This window comes from Danio rerio, chromosome 3, assembly GCF_052040795.2.
Source record: "Danio rerio strain M-AB ecotype USA chromosome 3, GRCz13ab, whole genome shotgun sequence".
Lineage (NCBI taxonomy): Eukaryota > Metazoa > Chordata > Actinopteri > Cypriniformes > Danionidae > Danio > Danio rerio.
In genome coordinates, this window is record NC_141023.1 from 57165772 (window position 1) to 57182292 (window position 16521).

Below are 16521 nucleotides of genomic sequence, written 5' to 3' on the forward strand. Positions count from 1 at the left end.
GAGGAATAACTAACCTATCTCAACTTAAGCATCTGAGTCTTTAGACCATTTTTTAAGACATGTATTTTTTAAATTATGTTGATAATAGGGTGCTGGTGGCCCCCCTGGCCCTACTGGCCCTCCTGGACCCCCTGGGTTGTCTGTGAGTTGCTTTTTTAATATGAATTCCTTCTTTATTCTCCATTTATCGATTGATCTTTAGTTTTTTTGTGGACAGTAACTACTTTTAAAGGTGAATGTAAAAAATTTTAAGTGAAGAATATTGCCTTTTTTTCATTGCTGTTATTCTCCTTTATAGGGTGCAATAGGTGAGAAAGGATCTAAAGGGGACCAGGTTGGTATATATTTATATATATATTTTTATTGCAATCTTATTTTTCAGCCTCTCTCTGTCTATATGCTATTTGTTTGTTCTGATCTGAGCTCTCGCCTCTCTTATGAAACCTGAGTTAAATATATTGGCAGTGCTTGAGTTGTATCCTGCTGCTCCAACTTGGATAATCCCTCTGAACGAATCGCCATATGAAGCGCTGAGTTGGCAGGTGCCTTTGAGGGATGTGCCAAGTTTCGGGATGCCTGACTAAACTGTTTATGTTTCTCTCCCCTGAAAGGGAGCCATTGGTGCAAGAGGAGATACAGGACCTGCTGGGCCACCTGGACCACCTGTGAGCCATCATAAAGTCTCCTTACTTTTCCGTCCTTTACTTTTTATCTTGTCTCCTCATATCTCCCATCACTCCATTTCTTCAGGGCCCTCCAGCCGCTATGATTGAGCCACTGCCAATCAGAGAGGGGCGCAAAAAGCGAAGGAGACACTCAAATCGACAAGGAGCCGAGTCCAGGGCAGAGGCTGAGGAAGAGGAAGCGGTTCAGCTCAACATGGAGGATTTCCTACAGGCAGATGAAGCTCTGGATGAGCCGGAAGGCATGGAGGAGGTGTTCGCTTCACTCAACTCAATGAAAACAGAGGTGGAGCTCATGAGGAAACCTCTCGGGACCTTTGAGAGTCCTGCCCGCACATGCAAGGAGCTGATGTTGTGTCACCCCGATTATAAAGACGGTGAGCGAATTTACACACATTTCCCTATAGCTAATGCAATGCTTTCATAGGGGGGAGTCACTTAGAATGCCTGCTGATTGTGCCTGTGCTGGTTTATTTGCATACGCTGTCTGTTCACGAAAGGAATTATGCAGATCTAAGCTGAATTGAATTTGCACAATGCAATTCACCATCTTGCAGGCCAGAAATGAGGGTTTGGTTGTGGAAGACGCTATAGACTACCACTGTATGACACACTTTCTTGACTCTAACATTACTCTAGTCCGCTGAGATCTAAATAACTGAATCAATGTTTTAAAAAACAAAATGTGCTCTTCTCTGCACTACACTTTTTTCAGTAAACACTCACTGGCAGCAATTTAGGTATGTAGACATGGTCAAGATGATCTGCTGCAATTCAATCCGTGTATCAGAAAGGGGAAGTAAGGTGAATTAAGTGACTTTGAACGTGGCATGGTTGTTGGTGCTAGACGGACTGGTCTGAGTATTTCAGAAACTACTATCTATTGGGATTTTCACGCACAACCATCTCCAGGGTTTACAGCGAATGGTCTGAAAAAAAGAAAATATCTAGTGAGCGTCAGTTCTAATGCCTTGTTGATGCCAGAGGTCAGAGGAGAATGGCCAGACTGGTTCAAACTGATAGAAAGGCAACAGTAACTCAAATAATCACTTGTTACAACCAAGGTATGCAGAAGAGCATCTCTGAATGCACAACATGTTGAACCTTGAGGCGGATGGGCTACAGCAGCAGAAGACCACATCGAGTGCCACTCCTGTCAGCTAAGAACAGGAACCTGAGGCTCAACAAAATTGGACATCAGAAGATTGGAAAACATTGCTTCGTCTGATGACTCTTGATTTCTGCTGCAACTTTCGGATCGTAGGGTCAGAATTTAGTGTCATGAAAGCATGGATCCATCCTGCCTTGTATCAGGCTGCTGTTGGTGGTGTAATGATATTTTCTTGGCACACTTTGGGCCCATTAGTACCAACAGCTGCTGATCATGTCCATCAGTGACCACAGTGTACCATCCTCTGATGGCTACTTTCAGCAGGATACCGCACCATGTCATGAAACCAGTCATCTCAGACATGACAATGAGTTCACTGTACTCAAATGATCTCCACAGTCACCAGATTTTAATCTAATAGAGCATCTTTGGGATGTGGTGGAATGGGAGATTCGCATCATGGATGAGCAGCCGACAAATCTGTAGCAGCTGCGTGATGCTATCATGTCAATATGATAATCTCTGAGGTATATTTTCAGTACCTTGTTGAATCTATGCCACAAAGAATTAAGAAAGTTGTAAAGGCAAAAGGGGGTCCATCCTGGTACTAGTAAGATGTACCTAATAAAGTGGTCGGTGAGTGTGTAGTATATCAAAACAATATTCAAATTTTGACTTGACAAATCTTCCTTTGTTTTGTTAAAAAAAGCACTTACTTTGATAATACGTTTTTGGTTTTACTCGAAGGGATACAGAAAAAAGCTGACAATTTACTCACTTATACTCACTAAGTGGTTCCATACCTTTATTAGTTTTCATTACTACTTATTAGTTTCCATCTTTTTTCAAAAAGTATTTTTTTAGGGTTCAAGAGAAAGAAAGAAAGAAAGTCAAGTGAAGTGTCAATAAATGCTGGCAGAATTTTAAGTTTTGGTTGCATTATTTCTTTAATGTGTACTTAATGTGTACTTATCCAAGGAAGTACTGGGTTATATAAGGTAACAACGTGGGTTAATGTTGTTGCGGCAGGACGTTATGTGCTGAAGCACAGCGTGTACATTTTTAAGCTTTCTGCATTTCTCCCATTTAAAATGAACTTGATGCTTGACGCATTCTGAAATGGTCTTTTGAAGAACACGTTTTCCTCACGAACCGCATCTGATAGAAGTGGCATCAGCTTTCACACACATCTTTCGAAATTAACCTTGTGCATCACAAGAACACTTCACGACTCACTCAAAATGGTTGAGCTGACCCACTTTCAGGTCAAGACCCACCAGTTCAGACACACTGCATTAGCTCATGCATGAATATGATTTCTGCCTGGGTACTGTAAAATGGGAGGAATTTGACAACTCCCATGATTCCATACTTGGTCACGATATCATCAAACTACACCTTTGTTTGTTTTGTATATGCACCCTCTAGTGGTGAAAACTTAATATTGTGACTGATATGTTGCAGTCTTGCTGCAATTTTTCCTTTAAGCCAGGGGTGTCAAACTTAAATCCTGGAGGGCCGAAGCCCTGCACAGTTTAGTTCCAACCCTGCTCCAACAAACTTACCTGTAGGTTTCAAACAAGCCTGAAGGACAATTGAATTTTGAGAAAAAAAAAAAGTGTTAATTGTAATGGATGCAGGGTTGGACTTCCAGGTATGGCCCCCATTGAAACTCAAAACATTCTCTTTCTATATTTTTTTTCTCTGTACATTCGTTTATTATTATTATTATTATTATTATTATTATTGTTAATAAGCTGCATGTTAAAATATATATTTAAAGTGGAACCTTTATCTTCTGAATGTAAAATTAAATACATTAAATTGTTCCCATCGCTACTGAACATATTGAACAAGTTACTAAAGATGCAACAGCAAAAACATTCGGCACTGTCATTTTTCACATTGTATAGTAATGATGATCGGCTAATCTTGTCATATGAATTGAATAATATTAAATGATATTGAATAATAATACATATTTCTTTAATTTAAAAAGCCTCTTTCTTAACAAGCTCACAAACGTTCTACTATTTATGGGGGCTGCCGATTTTGAAAAGAAGTAATTAATTTATTCAATAATTTTCTTTGTCCTTCCACCTGCAACTCATCTCTGGGAAAAATCCATACACACTCATTCACACTCATACACTACAGACAGTTTAGCCTACCCAGTTCACCTGTTCCGCATGTCTTTGGTCTGTGGGGGAAACCCACACGAACGCGGAGAGCACATGCAAACTCCACTAAGAAATGCCAACTGACCCAGCCGAGGCTTGAAAAGAATAACATTAAAATCCTAATGGTTATAGGCAGATTTTACAACATATAACACATTTATAAAAGAGCTATATTCTTAACATAGGCTTCTTGGCATTGGTCGGGCCCCCTAATTCCATAAGCAGCTTCTTTCCAGAATGGGTGTGTAATGTTTACATAACAAAAGCTTAAATACTGAGTAAAGTTTGACTGACTAATTATTAGTTATGCCTAAACCCAGTAATTAGGTATTTGTAATTAGTTACTGTGATGCATTTCTTTTCCAACATGATTTAAAGGGGCACCTATTTTACCATTATTTGTGTAAGATAAGTTGTTGGTGTTTCCAGAATGTGTTTGTAAAGTTTCATCTCAAAATACCCATCAGATTATTTATTATAGCCTCCAGAATATGCACATTTTGCTGTCTGAATACATTGTAGCTGTTTTTGTGGCCTGTGGCTTTAAATCCAAATGAGCTGCTTCTTCCTGCCCACCATTCCACATGCATGAAACAGACTTGAATGAAGCTAAGGTACAACTCTTTGTTCAAAAATACCAAGTAAGTTTATTCGATGTATTTGTGGTGGAGCTTATTTAAGCCTTTCTGAAATTAGTCTCACACAAATGCCGTTTGCTTTGATATGTGTGTGTGTCTGTGTGTGTGCGTTTACTGACACCATGCAGCCATAGTGATTATAGCAGTTAAGATTTACATAGCCATTTTACTGTCTATGTTGTTTTAAAAACGTTTAAACTTATAAAAATCACAGAGAGATGTAACAGATATTTTAATCCCTTTTTGTTTGCGAAAAAAAAAAAAATGCTCTGTGGATGTGTGTATACATGTTACTAGCCCCTTCCACACAGTAATACTGGTAAATATCCGTAAAATTTCCGCAACGACTTTACTGGTAAATGAAAAACAACGCTGTTTACACAGTTGAGGACGTTACAGAATTTTTCCGCAAAAGACCATTCAAAAAACCAAAATACCGGTAAATTCTGACATCATTAATCAGAAATGACCTCTAAACGGCTGGGCTTGTATTTGTAAACATTTGACTACATTACAAACTCTGTGGATGAATCAGTATTGTGAACAACTTCGTTGAAAGCATATAGAGAAACACTTTCGCTTGTCGAGATGTACATGATATGTGTGTGTGCTGGCGCTCAACAGCTGCTTCATGGGCACAAGCATGAGAGCTTGAAGGTAAACAAACAACGACTTATTATCAGTATTTTATCTGTATTTTTTACATAGTTGGCATTAAGAAGGAACATATAAACGTTATCTGATTAACTTCTAGCGGCTAAATGTGTCTGGAAATATATTCACAGGCTTTTATTCTCATAAACCAGGCGGACATGAATGCGTCTGACTGTTCTGATTGACCAAAGAAGACGTCTCGCGATTAGGTGGATGGGGAAAACCGCACTGCTATGTCACATTGTGGTGGGCCTCAAAATCACTGAGATTTGGGTCCTATTCTGACGTCAGGAAATGTTAAAAAGAGACCTGCTGGATTTATATCACTCCAATATGACAGTGGAGACACTATAACTACACTCAGTTCAATCTAACTATAAACTATGAGAAGGACGTTGTGTTATGGGTTATGTTAGGAATAGGTTTAATGACATGGATAGATTATGGGCTCATGTCTTAGCATAGGTGTAGGTCAGCAGTGAAATTATAAATGCACTTGCATAACTAAATAATTTACACCACATATGAATAAGTAGATTTTCAAGTATATAATTTAAAATGTACAAAAAAGAAATGGTTTATTTCAGTTTACAATTTTATTGTATTAATTTCCATATTTAATCACAATTTTCTCTTTTTATAGTCGTCAATGTATATAATTTATTAATTTATATTTTTAGAAAAGGTGTTATATTGTAATATATATCATTATAAAGATATGATATGACTTGCACTGTGTTAAGAGATTTTTGTCATATCACCCAGCTTCAGGCTATCTTATGGAATTTTAGGGCAGTCAGTGTTTCTCCTACTAGTAAACTAGTTTCCGTGTCAGAAAAAAATGTTGCGTCAACCAGATGGAAATCAGAAAAAAATATCTGCAGAGCCAGGCAAAGGTAAATAGATTATGCTTTTAGCCATGATGTCAATGTGTGACCCTTGTCAGGTAACATCAATCGCAACATAGTGTACATTCAGCCAAAGCCTCTTCTAATTATCTGCATTTTATCAACTGCAAAACTTCTACCAGATGCCATTGATGCACATCTATTTTCATAAGTGGTACTCTCTCTCTCTCTCTCTCTCTCTCTCTCTCTCTCTCTCTCTTTCTCTCTCATTCTCACATGCGTTCTGAGTGGCATCATTTAGTATTTATTTCCAAACATTTGTTTTATTTTATTCCTGACTAAACATGACAGCAAAAGTGTGCTCTGATTTGTTCCTATTGTAAGCTACTTGATGCATTAGACTTTTAATGAGCCATTTGATTTATAGAGAGGATACAGAACAAAAAGGTTTTGGAGAATAAATGTAAATGAATTATAAGGGTTTTATAGACTGGATATAAACATACACTGCCTGGCAAAAGTCTTGTCATCTATCTCAGTTGTAAGAGCAACAAATAATAACTTAATTTCTGGTTGATTGTTTGGAAAAATGGCAGAAGATTGATGAATCGTGTTGAACTGCATCCTAATCATCACGAATACAGCAGAAGACCTATTGCAGGGGTGTCTAAACTTGGTCCTGGAGGTTCTGTGTCCTGCAGATTTTAGCTCCAAGCTTAACACACGCAAAGATGGTTCTTGAAAGCCTAGTAAGAACTTGATTAGCTAGCCCAGGGGCGTCTGATTGGGGTTGGAACTAAACTTTGCAGGACACCGGCCCTCCAGAACCGAGCTTTGACATGCCTGACCTATTGGAACCCGCAGGACCCAAGATTCTCATAGAAATCAGTCAAATTTGGTGAAAGAAAAATCATGGATTGGGTTTACAATCAGTACGGGGGCGTGCAAGAGATTTGCAGAGTTAATGGCAACATTAACAGCCTGAGGAATCAATACTTTTGTGCTGCCCATTACATTACAAACCACAAACTCTTCAGCAGGATAGCTCTCCTTTTCATACTTCAGTCGCCACATTATAGGATACCAAGATTGGCCTGCCCAGTCACCAGAGATGAACATTGTTGAGCATGTCTGGAGTAAGATTGAGGAGGCATTAAAGATGAATCCAAAGAATCTTGATGAACTCTGGGAGTCCTACAGAACCACTATCTTTGCAATTCCAGACTTTTTATTAATAAGTTATTTTAGTCATTGCAGAGATGTATGGATGCAGTCATCCAAGCTTATTGGAGTCATACACAATATTAATTATTTTTCCACTGCACCATGTCTTCATACTTCATATAATCAAATCAAATTAAATCAAATCAAACCTAATCAAATAATTAAAAATCAAAGCATGATCATATTTTAATTTGGTAAAATAAGTGCAATCTAGAGGCATTTGCCTTTCATACGAGCCACTTCTGATAACAAATGATCAACTAGAAGTCAAGTTATTATTTTTTGTTCCTAAAACTTGGATAAGCGACAAGACTTTTGTCAGTTAGTGTAATTTATTGCTCTGTAGATATCCCAGTTATCAGTTTTTATGTCACAAATACAGCTGCAAAAGTTTGATAATAGACACCATAAAATAAGTCATCTTAGATAGTCGGAAATTAAAAATATTTCTTGTGAAATAGCATGGTTTGAACTAAATGAAGGCCTTTTTTGCATTTACATGCAGTTAATTTTCAATCAGTTTCATTTTAATTGTAATTTTTAAAGATTTCTTAGTTGTGAATGCTGTTTGACCTTGACAAATATTGTAACACTGTGTTTTAGGACATCAGTAATGATTCTAATTTACATACTTTGTGTTTATATAATAATAAAAAACCTCTGAAAAACTTTGAATTGTAAATTCTCACATTATTCTACCCAGCCAAACATGTTTTTAACCAAATGATCCTCCCCCTTTTAGGTGAATATTGGATTGACCCAAACCAAGGCTGTCATCGAGACTCCATCAGGGTTTTCTGCAACTTCACGGCAGAGGGGGAGACCTGCCTGCACCCAGATAAACGATTTGAAACGGTGACCATACTCCCGTACACCGCACACGTCTTCATGCAGTCTCAGTTCAGCAGGCCTTCTGGGGTCTGGAGGAAAAAAAAACACGTCTGATCTGTCTACGTGTCTCTCAATACAGGTGAAGCTGGCCGCCTGGAACAAAGAAAAACCGGGCAGTTGGTACAGCCAGTACAGAAAGGGCAAACAGGTACTTTTCTCTTTCAACTGCGAACATGTATGCAGCACCAACTCTGAATCTGTACTCATTTTGACTCTCAATCATTTGTAGCCGATAAACAAAAAAAAGGGCATGGTTTATTAACGGTGTGCTGTCTGATGCAATAAATAGAGCAGCTGTTATGCAGTCGTTTTACTCTCAAATTAGTGGTGAAAAAATAGTGAAAGAGACTGTCTAAGCTGTCAAGCAATCAGCTGAGATGCATCACTCAATGAGTGCCTGTCTTTGATGGAAGTAAAAAAATAAATGCTCTGTCTGGCCTAGAAGAAGGGGTATGATGGAATTTATATGCGGCTATATCTGAAGCGCCTCGGGCCAAACTCTCTTGAGTGCACGCTAGCAACCTCCATCCGTCTTGACTCATTAAATGATGCTTGAGACTTACAGCGAAGGTCTGTCTCCTTCGAGAAGCATGACATCTGACCTTGTTATGAAGATTTAGGTAGGCAGATGTCACTCTCACCTGGCTTTATTAGTAATAAACTGTAAGAGTTTGCCTGGATGGTGTGCGATAAATATGTCTACGGGACTTTGATTAAGCTGAGTGATTCTTTTTTTACCCATGATGCAGTTCTCCTACATTGACACTGAGGGAAACCCAGTTCCTGTGGTTCAGATGACCTTCTTGAAGCTCCTCAGTGCCACAGCGATGCAGACGTTCACCTTTAGCTGCCAGAACTCCATCGGCTGGTACGATATGTCGAACCATAACCATCAACATGCCTTACGGTTTCGAGGTAGCAACGATGAGGAGATGACGCAAGACAAATCGCCCTTCATTACTGCGCTTTATGATGGATGTCAGGTGAGGTGTTTTATTGAGTGACTTGACAATGCACAGCACTGGTGTTCGACAGTCATTCAGAGTTTGATGTTTGTTTCAGTTTTTTGGTTACACTGACTATTTTTTTTATTTAGTAGCTTAGTAACATTAGTTAGGGTGCTTTCACACCATAGATATATACACTAGATATCGCATACGGACCCTGAGAATGTGTCAGTAGCGCCGCCATATTTGTACAGTCCTCCCAGGACAAGTGTCATTCAGCCACACTAGTCAAGACAGTGTTAATACGTGGATATGCTGGACTTTAGCACTGTCTACGGGTGTAGTAATGTGCAAACAAAGAAAACAAAGCACAAAGGCAGAACATTTCATAAATAAGATTTAGTTTTTTACGTTTTTGTATGTTATGAACTTTTCTCCTCAACAGGTAACGTTATTGATGATAATACAGTCACTTACTGCATTCACCATAAGGCAAAGTAGCACCAGCTCACACTAAACACTGGCCTTGTGGTAGTTTTGTTGAATAAAATCAGCAAACAAATGCAAAAGAAATATGACAATGAGATGCTGCGGTGCCAGAAACATGTATTATTGTCGGCTCAGTGAACGAGTTATTCATAACGGAGATTCATTCACAAACGAATCGCTCCCTCTGTCAGCATGAGAAGTGAAAGCAGAAGGTGTTTCAGGACACGGATTAGATCAAATTTAACAGGGAGGGTGGATAGTACATTTCCACACACACAAACACAGGCTTTTTTTTAGGAATGCCTGTGTAGTCACTGGTCCATCAATGTAAAAAAGTGATGTAAAATTATATGTTTCGTAATTAAAAAAATAATTGCACACTGACCTCCGAGAAAACTCCTGATCATAGACATGTGTGTATATATGTGTATTTTTCTGGCTCTGGATGGGCACAGTCCTACATTGCAGCTTGGTCCCGCATTCATTTCAAAGGAGCGCTACCCTATACTAAAATGGCGGCTCTATTGACGTATTCCTTCTAATAGAAAACAACAGGGTAGGTGACATCTAATGTATATATCTATGCTTTTACACTAGCACTTTTGGTTCTTCAGATTTCGGCATGTTTAGCTAGAATGAACGATGTCTTCTGAACTCAAGTGCACACTCGAACCATACCTGAGTCCACCTGAAAGAGGTGGTCTAGAGTCGAGTTTGTGTGAACTCTGGTATGGTTCTTTTCTGATATGAATGCAATCATACGAAATAACGAAAGTGAACCACCAACAGTACAACACAATTTAGCTTATATAAAGTTCATTGATGTGTGTATGTCTGTGTATTACCTACCTTGGTGACAAGCAGGACAGACTCAGTGCAAACAGTGATAATATCTGCTTGTCTCCACCAAAAACGACTTCTGCAGACATGTGATGTTCTGAACGGTTTTAATATTTTTTGGCAGCAGATATACGCAAGTAGCTTTCTGTGTTTTTGTTTTGGTAACAAAAGCGAAAGATTTAGTAAAAACAGAATGACAGTGATTTGCGTATATTACCATTTTGGAGCTTTCGTGGCTGTCACCTAGCAGCAGCTTGATGATGCGAGCGTACCGGGGTTTAGAAGGATAAAAAGACCATGTGAACACAAACCAGCTGAGAAGGTGGCAATGGGGGACAATCCAATTTGGGTTCGGTCCAGGCAACTGAACCAAGTGTGAAAGCATCCTTTAAGTTGTAACAAGCTTGCCTTATTCTGTAGTTAAATCTAGTATGAGGGTTAGTTTACAGTTATTTACATGTAATCATGCATCATTTGTTGTTATTACTATATTTATTAAAATTTTTTCAGTCATATTTTATTACATTATATTTCATATTTCCAGTAAAGTCAGAATTATTAGCGCTTCTGAATTATTAGTCTCCCTGTATTTTTCCCCAATTTCTGTTCAACTTAAAGATTTTTCGACGCATTTCTAAGCGTAATAGTTTTAATAACTCATTTCTAATAACTGATTTATTTATCTTTGCTATGATGGCAGTACATACTGATTTACTAGATATTTTTTTAAAACACTTCTATTCAGCTTAAAGTGACATTTAAAGGCTTAACTAGGTTAATTATGTTTACTAGACAAGTTAGGGTAATAAGCAGGTTCGTAAACAGCCTGGTGAAAGGAGTGGTGCTTATTTCTCAAAGAGTGGACCATTTTTGCAGTTATATATCTCATTTTCTATTTAATTAGGATATTAATTATAATTTAATAAGTATTAATTAGACGATGCGGTGGCGCAGTAGGTAGTGCTGTTGCCTCACAGCAATAAGGTCGCTGGTTTGAGCCTCGGCTGGGTCAGTTGGCGTTTCTGTGTGCAGTTTGCACGTTCTCCCTGCGTTCACGTGGGTTTCTTCCAGGTGCTCCGGTTTTCCCCACAAGTCCAAAGACATGCAGTACAGGTGAATTAGGTAGGCTAAATTGTCCTTAGTGTATGAGTGTGTGTGAATGAGTGTGTGTGTGAGATGGGTTGTGGCCGTAAGGGCATCCACTGCGTAAAAACATCCCGGATAAGTTGGCGGTTCATTCCGCTGTGGCGACCCCGGATTTATAAAAGGACTAAGCCAAAAAGAAAATAAATGAATGAAAATAATAATAATAATAACAACAATAATAATGTAAAACTTCACAATTTTTCTAGCCTCTCTTTTAAAAAGGTACATTTGAAATTTCATGAATAACAACAATAGACTTCAAGTGTATTTATATTAAAATTATTCATCATATGTTCTTAAATAACTCACTTTTTGGATCCATTCAGCCGATCTGACTGGAGCACTTTTAGCTTAGCTTAGCATAAATCATTGAATCGGAATTAGACCATTAGCATCCCGCTCAAAATATTCCAAAATGAAAAGTTTTGATCAATTCCTTGTTTAAAGCTTGACTCCTTTGTATCTACATAATGTACTAAGACTGAAGGGAAATTAGTTTGGGTGTAACAAGCAAGGTCCAAACTGGGGACTATTTTCAGGCACTGTATTGACCTTATTCTTTAATGCGAAAGTGTGCCCGTTTCCATGATTGTTTTAGAACTTGACTAGGAATAATAAATGCCAGAAAATGTTCAACCTGCTTGCTCTACAAACAAGTGTGTCCATGACTATACACTAAAAGTTTGCAACATTAAGCAGCTTAACAAGCCATTTTGAACGTCTAAAAATCAATGGAAGTGAATGAGAGAGGAAGCCTTGAGCCAAAAAAAGATTCCAATGGCTGCGTTCACACATACATGAAGAATAAGGTCAATAATATCATTGCACTTGATGCAGCCATGAATATGGCAGCAAAGTCCTTTAATCATCACTTTAGGTGTCTGAAGAACTTAGTAATGCCATCAGTGTGTTTGTTTGTTTGTAAACACTAATCCGTACAGAAAGTATTCATTCAACATGTCTTTAGGAAAAACATAAAAAACTCCCACTCTTAGTTTCTTGGAGTTTTAATGAATTACTAAATTAGTCTTTCGTCTGCAGCAAACGAGGTGCTAAAAACAATGAGAAGCCACTAATTCTAAAATAGCACCCAAATAAGCTTATTTCAGCAGGAGTTTAATGCAGACTCAAAATGCTCAGCAACTGATTTCAAGAGAATAAAAATACACTATAAAAAGCCTTAAGTAGGCACTTCAATTAAGAAGCAAGGGTGGGCGGTATGACCATAAGGTTACCATTCTTCATGGTAAAGATATATTTTTAAATTATACTATGGATATTATTGGATAAGTATTCATTATTTAAATGGGTAGCTATTCTAGAAAATGATCAAAAATGCTTTGCAATTAAGTTTCTTATGTTATTGTTAAATATAGTAGATATGTCAAATATGGTTTGCCAGTATTTTTCCAAACTCCTTTTAAATGAGTGATCTTTGCTGTTTGTGTTTTTGAGAAGTGCTCATTTTCAGGTTCATTTACAGAGTCAGGTTTGCACTTTTTATTCCCCATAAGTGTTAGCTTAACAAAAAAATAATAAAAAAAAAATAATAAATCTGACGTGATTTTATGACCCCAATTTATGCTTTGTCCTTGCATAAAACTAACTTTTTCCTCTTTTTAAATGTAACAGCACCTCCTGAGTACATTTCTCATGGTGCAAAGCAAGCACTAAGAGCCAGCGGGAGGCTGCTTGGGAGCGATAATGTAAAGAAAAGGGATTATAAGAGCAGATACCAAATTAAGCTCTGTAAGATTGGTGTCATATTCAATAAGTCACTCCAATTTTCATATGTTTTGATCAGTATATCAAATAAGAATAAGCATTTTCTGACACAACTTCCTGTTACTTTTGTATTTGACTGTAAAAATTTTGATGACAAAAAATAATGACAACACGTGTTTTTATGTTACTTTAACTTAATTTAATACTATTATCAGGTTTCAACAATTGTTTTAACTATACAAAGAGTGATATAATTTAATTAGTCATTCATTCATTTTCCTTTGGCTTAGTACCTTTACTCATCAGGGGTCGCCACAGCGGAATGAACTGCCAACATATCCAGCATATGTTTTACGCAGCGGTCTAACTTATTTACTTTGAGATGACTCAAAAGAAAAGTTGTGTTACGGGGTGATCATTAGGAACTGGGGGATGCTATTGGTCAGCAGAGGCTGATTAACTTAATGTGGGATATTGTAAACAGTTATTCTATTCTCACATTCGTTGTTTCAAGTCAGTAATCCAAAATAGTTCATCTAACTAAATCACAAAAGTTAAACTCTGATTGTTGGTCTTACTTCAAGCATTCAATTCAGAACATACACACACACACACACACACACATACATACAAACACACTGCACATGAGTAAGCCACACCAGCCCGATCTCACAAGGAAATTTAATTATTTTAAGCTTTGATAGTTCAGTGGATAATTCATATGATTTGTACGAGTTCAGACGTTGGAAAATTTAACATTTTTAAAAAGAAGATGTGGCACCCTACCCCACCTCTAAACCCAACTGTCATTGGGAAATCAGCAAATCATACTAAATGGTATGAATGAGAATGTTTCAATTCATACCAATTAGCCACTAAATCGAAAAGTTCTGAATTTCCGTAAGACTGTGTTGGCCACACCCACATATTAATATGTTGCAATATTGACCTTATTCTGCATTATTATTGTGAAGTGCACTTGTTTTTGTGATTGTTTTAAAACTTCTAATTCAGTTGCCTATGGGAGAAAGGACTGTGATTAAAAAATGACTAAAAACGGTCAAACTACTCACTCCACAAAGTGTTTAAAACTCTACATAAATATTATATAAGAATATATCAGTTTGCAATGTCAAGGAGCACAACAAGCTGTTTTTTTTTTTTTTTTTTCTGTAGACCTTCGAAAAAAAATATTGCTTAATAGGATTAACAATATTGACCTTAAAATGTTTTTTTAAAAATTAAATCTGCTTTTATTCTGCTGAAATAAACGAATAAGGGCTCTATCATACACAGTAAGCACACAATAAGGCGCAATATGTGTTTGGAGCGATTTGTTGCTATTTTCAGACCAGCTCAGCTATAATTTTCACATTTTGCGTCACATTTTTTAATTGCAAATCAATTTGCACCACTTTGTGGACTCATGGGTATGCTGGTCTGTAAAGGGAGGTGAGTTAAGGTGCATTGTTGAAGGTGCATTACTAAAAAAAATAAATAAATAAATAAAATGGGCTAATAATTTTGACTTCAACTGTATATTTTATATTTGACAATATATTCTGCAGTAACATTTTACCTTCATATTGCCCAGCACTACTAGGAAAGTCATTCATTCAGCTCATGTTTCATTCTTTTTTCCACAGACACGAAAGGGTCTAGATACAACCGTTCTCCAGATCAACTCTCCGCGATCAGAGCTCCTTCCACTCATCGATGTTGCCATTTCAGACTTTGGGAGTAACAACCAGAAGTTCGGATTTCATGTCGGAACAGTATGTTTTAGCGGCTAATACAGATCTGCCTCATTGCACTGCTTACCAGCTAAAAAAAAAGAAAGAAATCAAGGCTGCAAGTGATATTTATTGAGTAATGTGTAAGCGGTGGCTTTGTGGCATGTTTTCAAATGACTCTTGAACATCTGATGGATTTCCAAATCCCTCAATTCCACGATGGCTACGCTAGGATGCCAACCGGGACCAACTGAGCACATTTATCAAAGGGAAGAGTCTTTTTCTGTCTGTCTTTATACTCTACTCACCTGTGGATTAAATTATGAGGCGCGACCCACTAGATTTCCGAGAACTGCTCCGACTGAAAAACAAATGCATCACTTCTGTGTCATCCGCTCCGCAGGCTGCTTTAGCCCATCGCGCGCTATATTTTTGAACTTAAAGCCTGTTACTCAGTTCTCATTTGTTGTTTGTCTCATTTGATAGCGATGGTTCAAAATTAATTTGCCACATGAGGGATCGGCTTCGATGTTGAAGAGTCAATATTTCGCCGACCCGCGTTCCTGCCTTCACTGCAACGTGACGCCAACTGGGGCGAAGCTATACCTCTTTACTAGTTTTGACAAGGAAAACACCACCCCGATCTGCTTGTAATTCCTTGCTCGAATATCCCCTGTCACATCAAACTTGCAGTGTTACTCATCTTTAATCAGTGTACGCTCATACATAAACAATGTTAAATAAGGCCCGAGCTTTTCAAAACGCAAAGCAGTTTATGTGCATGACTCAAATGGAGCCCAGCTGCTTATTAATATGTAAAGTAGTGCGCTCACTTAAGCTGCTTGTCTTGTTAGCAGGCAGGCTAGTATGTTTGCCTGTCAGAGATCCATGTTTCTATGGTGCTTGCGTATCAACCTTTGCTCCACACAGCTGAATTGCTATATATATATATATATGTGTGCGTGTGTGTGGTATTGAATGAGAATTCATCAAGAGAGGGGCGTCATAGCAGCATTACACTGAAGACGAACTAAATAATGCTTCTCTTTTTGGTGTAAACTCATTGAATTTAGGATCATCAACCTCAGAGTATTGTGTGTATGTCTTGTCTTGTTTGTTGTGTGTTCCTATTGTGGTGCTAAAGAGATTTTTTTTTTTTTTTGGCTATGTGTAATGATTATTTGTTGTCTCAGGGGCAGAGGAAGGAAAAGGGAAGACATCTGTGGTGCTTAATACTAATGCAGGGAGAAGACACTCTCAGAAAAACACACACAGCTGTAATAAACAGCCAATATGGTGCAGAATGCATGTTCATCTAGCAGTTGTTCATCATTAGTGATTATATTAGGTCAACGGACTGGCAAATTATGTAAATATACACAAAATTGCTGAGATTAAATGCTTTTTACATT

The 16521-nt window shown here is 37.8% G+C and overlaps 2 protein-coding genes across 2 annotated transcripts in view; both read left to right on the plus strand.

Annotated features, from left to right (window-relative positions):
- col5a3a (collagen, type V, alpha 3a) overlaps nucleotides 1-16195 on the plus strand; it is a gene marked incomplete at its 5' end in the record, with an annotated part of 97218 nt that extends 81023 nt beyond the window's left edge. The window contains 8 exon segments of the mRNA NM_001190756.1: nucleotides 89-142; nucleotides 299-334; nucleotides 612-665; nucleotides 751-1060; nucleotides 8081-8193; nucleotides 8309-8377; nucleotides 8979-9212; nucleotides 15023-16195. Coding sequence (NP_001177685.1) covers nucleotides 89-142; nucleotides 299-334; nucleotides 612-665; nucleotides 751-1060; nucleotides 8081-8193; nucleotides 8309-8377; nucleotides 8979-9212; nucleotides 15023-15169 — 1017 coding nt within the window.
- The window catches only part of LOC147846065 (uncharacterized), a 700063-nt gene that overhangs the window by 616858 nt on the left and 66684 nt on the right, over nucleotides 1-16521 (plus strand). The window lies entirely within an intron of this gene.